Source organism: Hesperophylax consimilis, chromosome 20 (assembly GCF_061612785.1).
Source record: "Hesperophylax consimilis isolate HC1 chromosome 20, BYU_Hcon_1.0, whole genome shotgun sequence".
Taxonomy (NCBI): Eukaryota; Metazoa; Arthropoda; class Insecta; order Trichoptera; family Limnephilidae; genus Hesperophylax; species Hesperophylax consimilis.
The window spans coordinates 20917527-20930189 of NC_142855.1; the positions used below are offsets into that span (position 1 = coordinate 20917527).

At 34.5% G+C, this 12663-nt stretch overlaps 1 protein-coding gene across 1 annotated transcript; it reads left to right on the top strand.

The window, feature by feature from the left end:
• Positions 1-1320: 1320 nt before the first annotated feature.
• LOC149414316 (uncharacterized) lies at positions 1321-9496 on the top strand. Its single transcript, XM_089644317.1, has 4 exons — positions 1321-1451; positions 2680-2876; positions 7423-7572; positions 8126-9496. The coding sequence occupies exons 2-4, from the start codon at positions 2726-2728 to the stop codon at positions 8968-8970; spliced, it is 1146 nt and encodes a 381-aa protein (XP_089500443.1). The 5' UTR covers positions 1321-1451; positions 2680-2725; the 3' UTR covers positions 8971-9496.
• Positions 9497-12663: the final 3167 nt, after the last annotated feature.

Genomic DNA, 12663 nt, shown 5'->3' on the forward strand with positions numbered 1-12663 from the left:
TGAGGTGGGCGTGGCGGTTTCAAATGAGTTTCAAGGCCAAAGCTTAGTTAAATGCCCCTGCCTCAGTCCATAGATTTGGTCGACAGAACAGGTGACAGGAGGACCGGTGCTGCCATCTCTTGGATATTTTGAAATCACTCAGAAAACGGCCCATTGTGGAAAAAAAATATTGTACTGTATTAATCAGACGAATTAATAACTTTCTAAAAAAGATTTTTTTCGATAAACTTAATGCAAAAATTTATGTGAGCAGAAACGATAATTTTGAAGAAAACTCGTATAACATGAAGTGTTCGAGGATCGAACAAGGGTTGGGAAAGCCGTATTTTAAAGGGCTATTCCACACAGATAAAGCATGGATAGAGCCTTTGGCTTATAACAGGCGAATGCGATAACACAATTTGTAAGGTTAATTCACAGTCAGCTTACCGGGTGGCGAACGAAATCTGCATCTCGAGAATCATCTGTCAGCACTGGAACGGTGATCGTTGTACGGTAGCACTCGTTATTTTGAATTGGTTGTACTTTGAAATACGTATTAAGGGATTATTCCTATAAATAACCGGCGATAGTATACACATTGGTTTTGACAAGACGAACGTTTCGATGCGATTGTACGGCTCACGGCACTCCGTGATTATGGTTGACGTGTGTGAATTCAAACTGTACAGTTCAAATTCTGACCATACTATTGGTTAGCACACGGCCTGTCAAAAGCAAATCGGCGTGACGGAACATGAAGTGATCCAAAAATAGTACATTCTCTAACGGCACGACGGCGAAAAAAAACCAAATGTTAAATATGTTTTTGGTACAAAAGTTTCCTTGTTAAAACTTAATATTTTTACTGGTGAACCTGCTGCTTGGAAATATAACAACTGCGGAATTTCTTCGGTGAGTTGAGAGTTTCCAGTTTTGATCGCCGTGAGGTTTGCAATTAAATTTTGTAACGGTATTTCAGTATAAATTCGGGTCTAAGTTTACGAGTTTTCGTTTTTTTGGGTCCGGTCGCCTACAAACTGAAATGAACCTTACGGTCGGTTGAAGTTGAGGGGCAGAGTGGTCGTTTTTTGCCTGCAGACCACCGTTTTACTTATTTTGCGCGACGGCTATGCGGAATTCGCCCGAATCATACGATTTGAATTTGCTCAATCAGAGGGCTGAAACCGTCCAAACGATAGCGTTAAAATATTTTCAGATTTATGAAACATTTTTATCAAAATATCTAAATAAACATACAAAATAACTCAAGTTATTTGATAAAAGCAAATAGATAATTTACTGTCTATGACTTCATTATTGTCTATGTACAACTTAGCAATAATTTTGACACATCCTTTCTTCACTGCCAGTTGTTCCATCATGTTTCCAATCTGTAACTCTACATAATACCCTTTCAACGTTTAACCCGCGCAGTTAAATTTATCATCCCACACTTGTGATAGTTATTGGTAAGTAATAATATTCATATTTATTTTGGTAGCAGCCGTTATTCCAAATCTAACTGAACGACCACTGATCTTTAATTTGAGCTATGGCAGGCTAAAACAAACAACCGCGATGTATCTAACGTGACCTAGTTTCTTATACCAAGTTGTATGATTCGAACATGAGTAGAATAATTAGATGTCAACCTTGACTTGAGCACTATTAAAGTGAGACAGCAACACTTTATATGCTTCTATGATAAGTCATCAAACTGACAATTCAACACACCTCTTAAAAATCATATATGGTCAATAATAGTGATGAAACAAAATTAAGGCTAGATATTTAACCTAGTTTTTGCATCACTTTTCATGGCTTTCCATCACTTTTAAAAAAATGGATGTTGAGTTTTCATTTTGATTAGTTATCCAGTCACCAAATTAAATAAATTTATAAGCCGTTATAATTGCACTAATGATACAGAAATTAAATAAAAATAATTCATTAAATTTGCGTACCATTTGCGCCAGTTTGCTTATAAATAATTTCAAAAGTATGTCATACAAGATGGTTGCCAGGCATTTGGATATGGCTTCAATGCCTTTCATAAAAAATCGCTATAATGCTCTGTCCACGGCTTTTAGTTTAATGCTACGGTATATCTGCTCACTCTTTCTTCTTCTAATCCAAGTCTCTGATTGCTTATACGTCAGTCATAGTAATATCCATTGTTCTCATATCGTGTATTGACAAAATCCATTATGGTGTACGAATGTAAAACGAATTCTTTAACAATACACTCAATCTTTAGAGATAGATATTGTAATGTATTATATGTTGGGTTATTGCACGACTGGTGGCGATTCTCTCAAATTTCAGTTATTTGTGAAAAATTCAAACATGTATTCAATTTTTTTTATAGAAAAGGAAAATTTCTGATTCATTACTGAAAATAGTACAATCCTTAAATATATATTTGCATGCCCTAAACTAAACACTTCATTTTACGAACACCACTATACCCACTAACGAAAATATTACTTTGGAAAATCACCACAAGAAGCATTAATGAAATTCTATTATTGTTCTCTTCTAATTTTGAACACTTTCAAGAAATATGTTAGAGATATCAGTAACAAAAAAAAACTGTTTCCCCTATTTCCCCCTGTATTTATGTGTGAAAAAAACTTTTGTTAGTAAAAATAAATAAATGTAAAGGTCATTCACTTCCATTATCACTGATCTTTTCAGGTATGTTTGTTTTGGTTTGAAGCTATCGCTACCACAGGGCAGTGCCATGAATCTACTAAATCCAGATAATGTTTCCATCAAGACGGAACCAGGGCCCCAGGAAGAAGACGGTGAAATACCGTACACGGATATAGACATCGACCTCCAAAATGTAAAGAATGAATTTTTGCAATATGCGGAGAGTATTCCGTCAGCCAGTAAGTTGCATATGCTAAAAATTTAGGACTATAAATTCGGATGTTCTAAATTCATGACCGTTTTGAAATGTCGTGTCGAAAATTTATTTGTGACATGATTTAAGTTACATTCTTTATTGTATGTTAAAAATACACATATATTGATGGAAGAAAACATCATTCCTAACTACCATACTCCGCAATGAAAGTGCTCAAGAAAAAACGTTTTTTTATGCTGAAGAATCGGAAGAATGTCTGAAGGAATGTCATCTTGGTGTTTCTTATTTCTTATATAAACCATATAAATTTTTTTAATTTTTTAATTTATTATTTATTGAGTTAGTTTATACATTTGAATATAAACTAATATAAACAAGATCATATTTCATTTTGTAATTATACATATTTTAACAATAAATATAACATTTCTTTTTTAATACATTCATTCTTCCTTCATTCTTCAGACTTTCAGGCATTTCATCATACATTTTTAGTCCTTTGTACATTAGGCAGTTCTGTGATTTTGTTTTTTTCATATGTGGCAATCTCATCCTATTTACATTTCTGGTTTCGTAATTATGAACATCTCTATTAAAAACAATTTCATCCTTAAAATATTTTGGCATTTGGTTGTTCATGATTTTATGTACAAAAATTAACACATTAAATAATAGTCTCTTTTTTATAGAAATCCAATTTAGCTGTTCTCTCATTTGATCTATGCTTGCGTATTTTCCTTTTCCTAGTATACATCTCATAGCTCTATTCTGTATAACATCTAGCTTGTTCAAGTTTCCTTCATTGGCCAAATACAACATAGTAGAGCAATAATCTAAATGTGGAGCAACTATAGTTTTATAAATCAGCTCTGTAGTGTTTCCATTTAGTTTATTTCTTAATCTTCTAAGAAAATTGACTTTTTTAGATACCTTCTTTAGCACATATTCAAAATTTGCTGCGAAAGTTAGTTTTGAATCTAGTATCACACCCAGGTACTTAATTTCATTTACTTTTTCAATTTTTTCGTCATTAATTGTCAATTTTAACTCTGTGTTATGCGTTTTGTTGCCCATTTCCATATATTTTGTTTTGTTGACATTCTGTTTTAATTTGTTTAATTTCAGCCATTTCGCTATATTTTGTAGGTCTTCATTTAATTTATTGATTGCATCTATATACTCTTCACATGAAATATAGATTAACGTATCGTCTGCAAATAATCTAATTTTGCAATGTTTTATGGTTTTAATTATATCATTAATGTAAATAATGAATAGAATTGGACCTAATACCGACCCTTGTGGAACACCGAGGTTGTTTTCTATCGGTTCTGATTCTGAGCTTTCCACTTTTGTTACCTGTTTTCTTTCATGGAGATATTCTTTGAAAAGATTTAGAGCAACTTCAGAAAGACCTATATCTTCTAATTTTTCCCAAAGTTTTTTCCTTTCTATCGTTTCAAATGCTCTTTTAAAATCTAAGAATGCTGCAATGGTGATTTTTTTATTATCTGTTTCTTTCTTCCATGTATCAATCACAATGTTTATTGCAGCTTCACAAGAGTTATTATTACGGAATCCTGATTGTTTTTCACATAATATATGATGTTTTTCCAAATACTCAACGAGTTGTTTCTTTATTACAATTTCTAGTACCTTTTCGTATTTTGGTAACATATTTAAAGGTCTAAATTCTTCACATTTTCTGGTATTAACAACTTTCGGAATCGGGATCACAATAGATGTTTTCCATGTGTTTGGAAATTTTCCACTTCTTAACGATTCATTTATTATGTTCAGTAGATGAGGTCCTATCACTGGCATTGTATCCCTTAAAACTGTAAAACTTATTCCATCTGGACTCTCTTTTTATTTGGTGCTGTTTAGAATCTGTAAAAGAAATGTTTCATCAATCTCTTTAAACACAAGTTTTTCTCGGTTTAGGGGAACATTTCTCACGCGGTTGTCTTCCTTCAGTATTGGTATACTCTGATGTAATTCCGTTATGCTATTTACAAAATATTTGTTGAAGCAGTTCTGTATGCTACCCTATATCTAATGTGGAAATTCAATGTCATGTTTCATCCCTTTATCTTCAGTTTGCATTAATCCTTTTATGGTTTTCCACATTTTTTAAAAGTCTCCTTTTTCACAGATAATTTTATTTTTGAAGTAATCTCTTCTTACAAACTTTCAGTTGTTTTGAGTATTTATTTCTTGCATTTTTGAATGCTTTCCAGTCTTGTGAGTTTCTTGAGATATTTGCAATTTTGTACAGTCTATCTCTTTCATATTGTATTGATTGTAGTTCTATGTTATACCATTTATTTTTTCCTATTATTTTAGCATTTTGGATTGGTATTAACTGGTCGATTGCTTCTTGAAGGTTATTTATTAATGATTTAGACTTTTCATTAAATTCCATTTGATGAAATTCATTCATATCACCCAGAAGTTCAATTAACCTTTCACCGTTATATTTTTTATAATTTCTGTATTTTATTACTTTGCTGGTTTTCGTATTAGTTCTTTTTGTGTTATCTGTATGTGGATAAGGTTATGGTCAGTTATTTTTGGCTCATCTAGAACTTTTACATTCAAATCTAATCTGTTGGATATGACAAGGTCAATTAACGTCCTGGATTTATCCGTTATTCGTGTCTCACTTTTAACAAGTTGTTTCATTCCCGATGCTTGGATAATTTTTTTAAGTCTTTTAGTATATGTATCATTCAAATTTTTGAAATTTATATTAAAGTCACCAGTTAGGATATTATCTTCTTCTTTTTCGAGGTTTTGGGTGCACCAGTTCTCTATAAATGATAGAAAGTCTTTGGTAATTGCATTTGGAGAATGGTAAATTACTCCGTATACTCCTTTCTTATATCCAGAAGTTATCCTGATCGCTAGTATCCAGCAGTTCTTTTCGTATTTTGCGTTAGAAATAACTTCATATAATATGTCTTTTTTGATAATTATTATTGCTCCCCCTGTGTGTCTACTGTAGGAATCACAGCGTATTGTTGTATATCCTTGAAAAGTAACTTCGCTGTCTTCAATATCGCATGTTATGTGAGTCTCGCTTAACATTACAAGTGCAGGATCATTTCGTTCAATCAGTATCTGGATTTCTTCATTATTCGATATCAGACTCTGAATATTTAAATATATGATTCCTTGCAGTTGGTTGCTTTTTATAAAAAAAATACCTTTTTCTTCTCCAATTCCAATTTCCTTTTGTATACTGAACATTCGAAGCTCCATGCTGGATGATTTGAGTCTAGGATTATCTTCAACTTGTTTTTAGTATTAATACAATTATTAATATAAATATCATACCATGTAAATTTTTATATTTACCTATTTTGAAGGTAATAATTAATTTATTTTATTGTTAAGGAACATTTACAGACTATAAACATGAAAAAAAAACATATGTCAACAGTCCACTTAAAAATGTTCACATCATTCACAGCCCCTACCTTACTCCGCCTCACAACGCCGCCCAACCGGGTGGTGACATAGTTAAGTTAGTTTGTGAGGTGTCACATAAAAAAAAAAGTTTAAGTGTCATTTTACACTGTGTATTAAGAAAAGATAACAGCAAAACGTGAACAAGGCAAAAAAAGAGATATAAAAAAATTAAAAAAAACATATAGATCAATATGTGAAATCAAAAACAAAGAAACATTCTCAGTTTATTAAAAAAAAACAAGAAACATTCACAATCTATTGCTAATTTGCTTTTTAAAATAAGCGAGACTATTTGCATATATATCTATGTAGTTACACTCAATAGAATAGTACAGACGACAAATTCGAGACAATGGATTGAAGTATGCTTTATTGTTCTTAAAAAATTCTAGATGGAATAAATTCTGCCTTCTTAAATTACGTCTATGAGGAACTTTAATAAGAATATTGCTCAGACAATGAGTTGCTTCAAGCTTGTCATGAACAATTTTGTGTAGACATATTAAGTCAGCACATTGTCTTCTTTTATCCAGGGTCGTAAAGTTAAAGTTTTGGAGTCGTTCCTCGTAAGACTGGAGTACGGCATTTAGTCCAAGTTTAAATGATAACAATCATAAATTTGTTTTTTGTGCAGATTCAATAGTTTTTGAATATTTCAAGTAGTGTGGGTTCCAGATAACACTCCCATATTCCAATATGCTTCTCACCAATGAGTGGTACAAGGTTATATTGGATTGGGGATTATTGAATGGCTTCGATATTCTATGTATAAATGCAATCATTTTCAAGGATTTACTCGTGATATATTATGAATATAATATATAATCAAAGAGAAAAAGATATTAAAATAAACGAATAACGGTCACAACTTGCAATTGAACCCAGGATCTCTTGTATTTCTGGGACAGGCGTCCTTAATAAAAACAAGTCTTCAAAACGTCGTGTTAATCCTGAATTCAGTGACATTTATCTTTTTATTTGTCTCGATCTTGTTCTGTTTCATGTTTTTATTTTATTTAAATCTTTCTACTAACACAAATACGTTTTGATGTACATCCATTATCGATATAAGTATTGTTGTTTTGTTTATCCAGGTAGCATTAATTTGGAGACAGTTACCATCAAGGCGGATCTTCGACCCCGAGAAGATGAAGGGGGATATCCTTACGTGGAGATCGACATTGACCTGCCGGATATTAAAAAGGAATGCTTAGAACGTTTCGAAAGAATTACCCACACATCAGGTAAAACCGATGAGAACACGTCAAACAATTCGTGCTCTCCAATGTTTTACATTTTTATGAATTTAAAGTGCTTATGTTATCTGGTATCACTCTGTTCTCTCCGGTATGGTTTAGCAATGTACGTATATTTTACAGGTTGCATAAATGTGCAACCTGTAAAAAGGGCGTTGACCATCAAGGCGGATCTTGTACCCCGAGAAGATGAAGGGGGATAAATTTCCGTGGCCTTCGCGATGTTCAAAAAAACTACTTAGAACGCTTTGAAAGCATTTCCCAGACTGCAGATCAAACCACGTTTTTATGTATGTTTTTATGTAATAATTCCAGCTGCTTGTTTTGAAAAACAAGTTATTCATTTGATTTTCTTAAAATTACCGGTTTCGCTTAGTACAAGCATTTTCAGTTCGATGATAAATCAACACACTGACGACTTATCACACATTTTAAAAGTGTGATAAAGCTAGACAAATCTTATATCCTATTTACGCTGTACGTAGGTTATAAGACTTGTTTAGCTTTCTATATACGTATTTTTTTCCTAATTTGTCGACAGATCTAAAGACGCATCCTGTGGAAAAATCATTATTTTTCTGTTCTCAAAAGAGCCGTCTGACGAGCCACACGCCGACTCACAGTGGAGAAAAACCTTTTTTATATTCCGAGTGCAACTATTCATCTTCCCGTAAGAGCCATTTGAAAGACCATATATTGACTCACAGTAAGGATAAACCATTTTTATGTTCCGAGTGCAATTATTCATGTTTTCTAAAGAGATATCTGACGCTCCACATGCTAACTCACAGTGGAGAAAAACCTTTTTCATGTTCCGAGTGCAACTATACATGTTCTCAAAAGAGCAATCTAAGGAGCCATATGCTGACCCACAGTGGAGAAAAACCTTTTTCATGTTCTGAGTGCAACTATACATGTTCTCAAAAGAGCAATCTAAGGAGGCATATGCTGACCCACAATGGAGAAAAACCTTTCTCATGTCCCGAGTGCAACTATTCATTTTCCCGTAAGAGCCATTTGAAAGACCATATATTGACTCACAGTAAGGATAAACCATTTTTATGTTCCGAGTGCAACTATTCATGTTTTCTAAAGAGATATCTGACGCTCCACATGCTAACTCACAGTGGAGAAAAACCTTTCTCATGTCCCGAGTGCAACTATTCATGTTTACGAAAGAGCGATCTAAGGAGGCATACGCTGACCCACAGTGGAGAAAAACGTTTCTCGTGTCACGAGTGCAACTATTCTTTTTCACGAAAGATCAATCTGACGCGCCACATGCTAACTCACAGCAGAGAAAAAACTTTTTCATGTTCCGAGTGCAACTATTCATGTTCTTCAAACAAAAAATTGAAGAGACATATGCTGACCCATAGTTCATAAAAACCTTGTTGATGTTCCATATGCAACTTTTCATGTTCTCGAAAGAGCCATCAAAGGAGCCATATGCTCACCCACAGTGCAGAAAAACCTTTTTCATGTTTCATCTGCAACTTTTCACTTTCTTGAAAGAGATATCTGACGCACCATATGCTGACTCATACTGGAGAAATTTTTTTTTCATATTCCGAGTCTAGCTATTCATGTACTCGAAATAGTAGTTTGACACAACATATGCTAACTCACAAAAAGGATTAACTTTTTTCATGTTCCGATTGCGACTTTTCTCGAAACGGAAATTTTATGAGACATATGCTGACTCACAGTGTAGAAAAACCATTTTCATTTTCCATGTTCAACTATTCATATTTATGAATAAAAAGAACAGTAGAAAATAACCTTTTTCATGTTACGAGTGCCCCACATTGATTTACCCAGGAAAAACCTTCCTCATGTTCCAACTGCAACTATTCATTTTCTACAAACGGATGACTTAAAATTCACTGCTGTTCCCACGGTGGAACCTGGTTCGTGTGTTTATATATACATGTTAGATATTTCGATATTCATGTATATTTATAATTTGTTTATATATATATATATATATATATATATATGGATTGAAATTTTCGCTAATAACACTGGATATTTTAATTATATGTCTAAAATGTATCGATCATACAACGATCTTGCTAAACCACATACTAGTATAGATATTTTCGAAAATAATATAACTTATTTCAAAAGATATCTCCACAATCTCTGTACCTACAAAAAAAAAAATATTTGTCGATATTTGATGGTTTGATATTTTCTATTATATAGGTATATATTTTTTAAAATTATTATGTCTTTTAATTTTTGTAATATAAAACTTTGTTTAAAAATACTGATATTGTTGTTTTTGCTTCGGTGAATGTGCAAATGTGATTGCTGCAGACGCATTAGTATTTGCACGTTAAATTATTTTATACTTCCCACAAGATTGTACTTTAAATATCCTGTTTGTGATTCAAGAAAAATTTAAAAAAAATATATTCTAAATAAAAATAAAAATAAAACAATTTGTCCAGTTCACAAAGACGAATTCTGAGGAAAATGAATTCTTACATTCCTGAGAAGCAAAATCATTTATCAAATATATATTGTTGAGAAGATAATCATTACTACAAATCAATTGTAGATGATAACGAAATGCAAATGCTTTGTGATCATGTCAACCAGCCTACTTCTTTTGTTAAAGATTTAATCAATCAGTCTACTCCATTTACTGATGGTTTGGTAAACCAGCCTTCTTCATTTGATAATGAGGTGGTTGGCCAGCCTTCTTCATTTGATAATGAGGTGGTTGGCCAGCCTTCTTTATTTGCTAACGATTTTGTCAACCAGTCTACTACATTTGCGAATAACTTGGTCAACCAGTCTTCTTTATTTGCTTATGATTTGGTCGGCCAGACTACCTCTATAGCTTATGATTTGGAGATCCAGCAAACTTTGTGTGCTGCTTTGTGTGATTTATTCAACCAATCATTTAGTCAATATTTTTGCAAAATTGGCTCGAACTTAGCAAATAAAATCAAACAATCTTCATTTACTGCCGAAAAAACAGTGTGGAATGAAAATGTCAATTAAGAAAACATAGTCAAGATAACAAGTGAAGATATAAGAAATACCATAGCCTCCCTAAACACAAATACCTCATCGGGAAATGAACACCTATCAAACAGAGCAATTAAATATCTACTTAATGAGCTTGTGGCACTGTGCCCTCTGGTTGGAAAAAAGCGGTAATTCACCCTATTCCCAAGAAAGGTGACCGCTCCAACCCGGCCAACTACCGCCCCATAGCGATCACATCAGTTCTGTCCAAAGTGATGGAACGTGTGATCAACGACAAACTGCTCACATACCTCGAGAAGAACAAAATTATCAACGACCGTCAATACGGATTCCGGCGGAACCGTCCGTGCGGTGATCTTCTCGCGTATGTGACGCATGTTTGGGGGCGGTGCCTGGAACGTCACGGTGAGACCCAAACGGTCGCACTAGACATATCCAAGGCCTTTGACCGGGTCTGGCACCGAGGACTTGTCAACAAATTGCATTCTTACGGACTTCCCGCATCCCTGTGTACGTGGATTGCTGACTTTTTAAGGGATAGGTCGATTCAGGCGGTTGCTGACGGTTTCACCTCTTCCTCGCACTCCATAAATGCTGGCGTCCCACAGGGATCGGTTCTGTCTCCGACTTTGTTTTTGTTGCACATCAATGACCTTTTGACATGTGCACCGATTCATTGTTACGCGGATGACAGTACAGTTCATGATAGCTTTTTGTTTGACAAGCCCCCAAAGGGCACACAAACTCCAACGGCTCGGAGGGCTTTGAAGCAGAGAATGGACGGTTATCTCGAGAGTATTTCCTCCTGGGGTAAAAATAATCTCGTCGAATTTAATGTTTCAAAGACCCAATCCTGTCTGATTACGTCTAAAAGGGATCCAAATGATAATCTAGTCTCCTTCAACGGAAGCAATCTTCCGAACAGGCCTTCCATTGATATGCTTGGTCTAACTATAAGTGACCAGCTCAGGTACGGGGCTCCATCGAAGCCAGAGTAAAGTTGGCCTCTCAAAAGCTGGGCGTAGTGTACAGGGCCCGCAGATACTTTAATAGTACACAACTGCTCACCCTGTACAAATCGCAAGTGCGCCCTACTGTCGAATTTGGCAGCCATCTCTGGTCTGGAGCCCCAAAATACCTGAAAAAAACCCTTGACTCTGTGCAGAAACGGGCGGTCCGTTTGATAGATTCCCCAATCTTAACAAACGGACTGCAATCTTTAGAGCACAGGCGTCAAGTAGGTATGCTGTCCTTGTTCTATCGGTATTACAATGGAAGATGCTCTGAGGAACTAGCGTCATTGATCCCTTCGGCACCGGTGCGTAGTCGGGATACACGCCAAACGCGCGCCCAACATTTGTACACAGTTGACACTTGTCACATGAGAACGGGTCGCTTCTACGATTCGTTCTTAAGTTCAACAGCTCGGCTGTGGAACGAACTGCCGGCCTCTGTGTTTCCTCCCTCCTACAACATGGGACTCTTCAAGACCCATGTTCACTCCTTCCTCTCCAAAAAAAGACCCTCCACACAGCATCCCCAAAGATGACATAGGCCCCGAGGGAAATTATTTTCTTCAGGGCCTCCTGTGTGGAGTAAATATAAAAAAAAAAAAAAAAAAATATCTACCCACTGACGTGCCTTGTAAATCTTTCAATAAGAAAAGGTATTTTTCCCACACATCTTAAAATTGCTACGATTATTCCAATATACAAAAGCGGTACCAAAAATGATATATCTAACTATCAGCCATTTAGTCTATTACCTATACTTTCGAAAACATTGGAAAAAGTAATAAAAAACAAATGGTTAAATTTTTGGATGAAAATAAAATATTATCAACGACGCAATATGGTTTTAGGGAAAACCTGGGTACTGGTGATGCTGTAGCTAAAGTAACAAATATAATTATAAAAAAAACTGGATGAAGGTAAAAAATGCTTGGCAGTTTTTATTGACCTTCAAAAAGCTGTTGATACAATTGACCATGTATTACTATTGTTTAAATTTAAAAAAAAAATGGAAGTACGGAGCAAGGTCTGACTGTACTCCAAAACTGGTTAAAACAAACTCCCT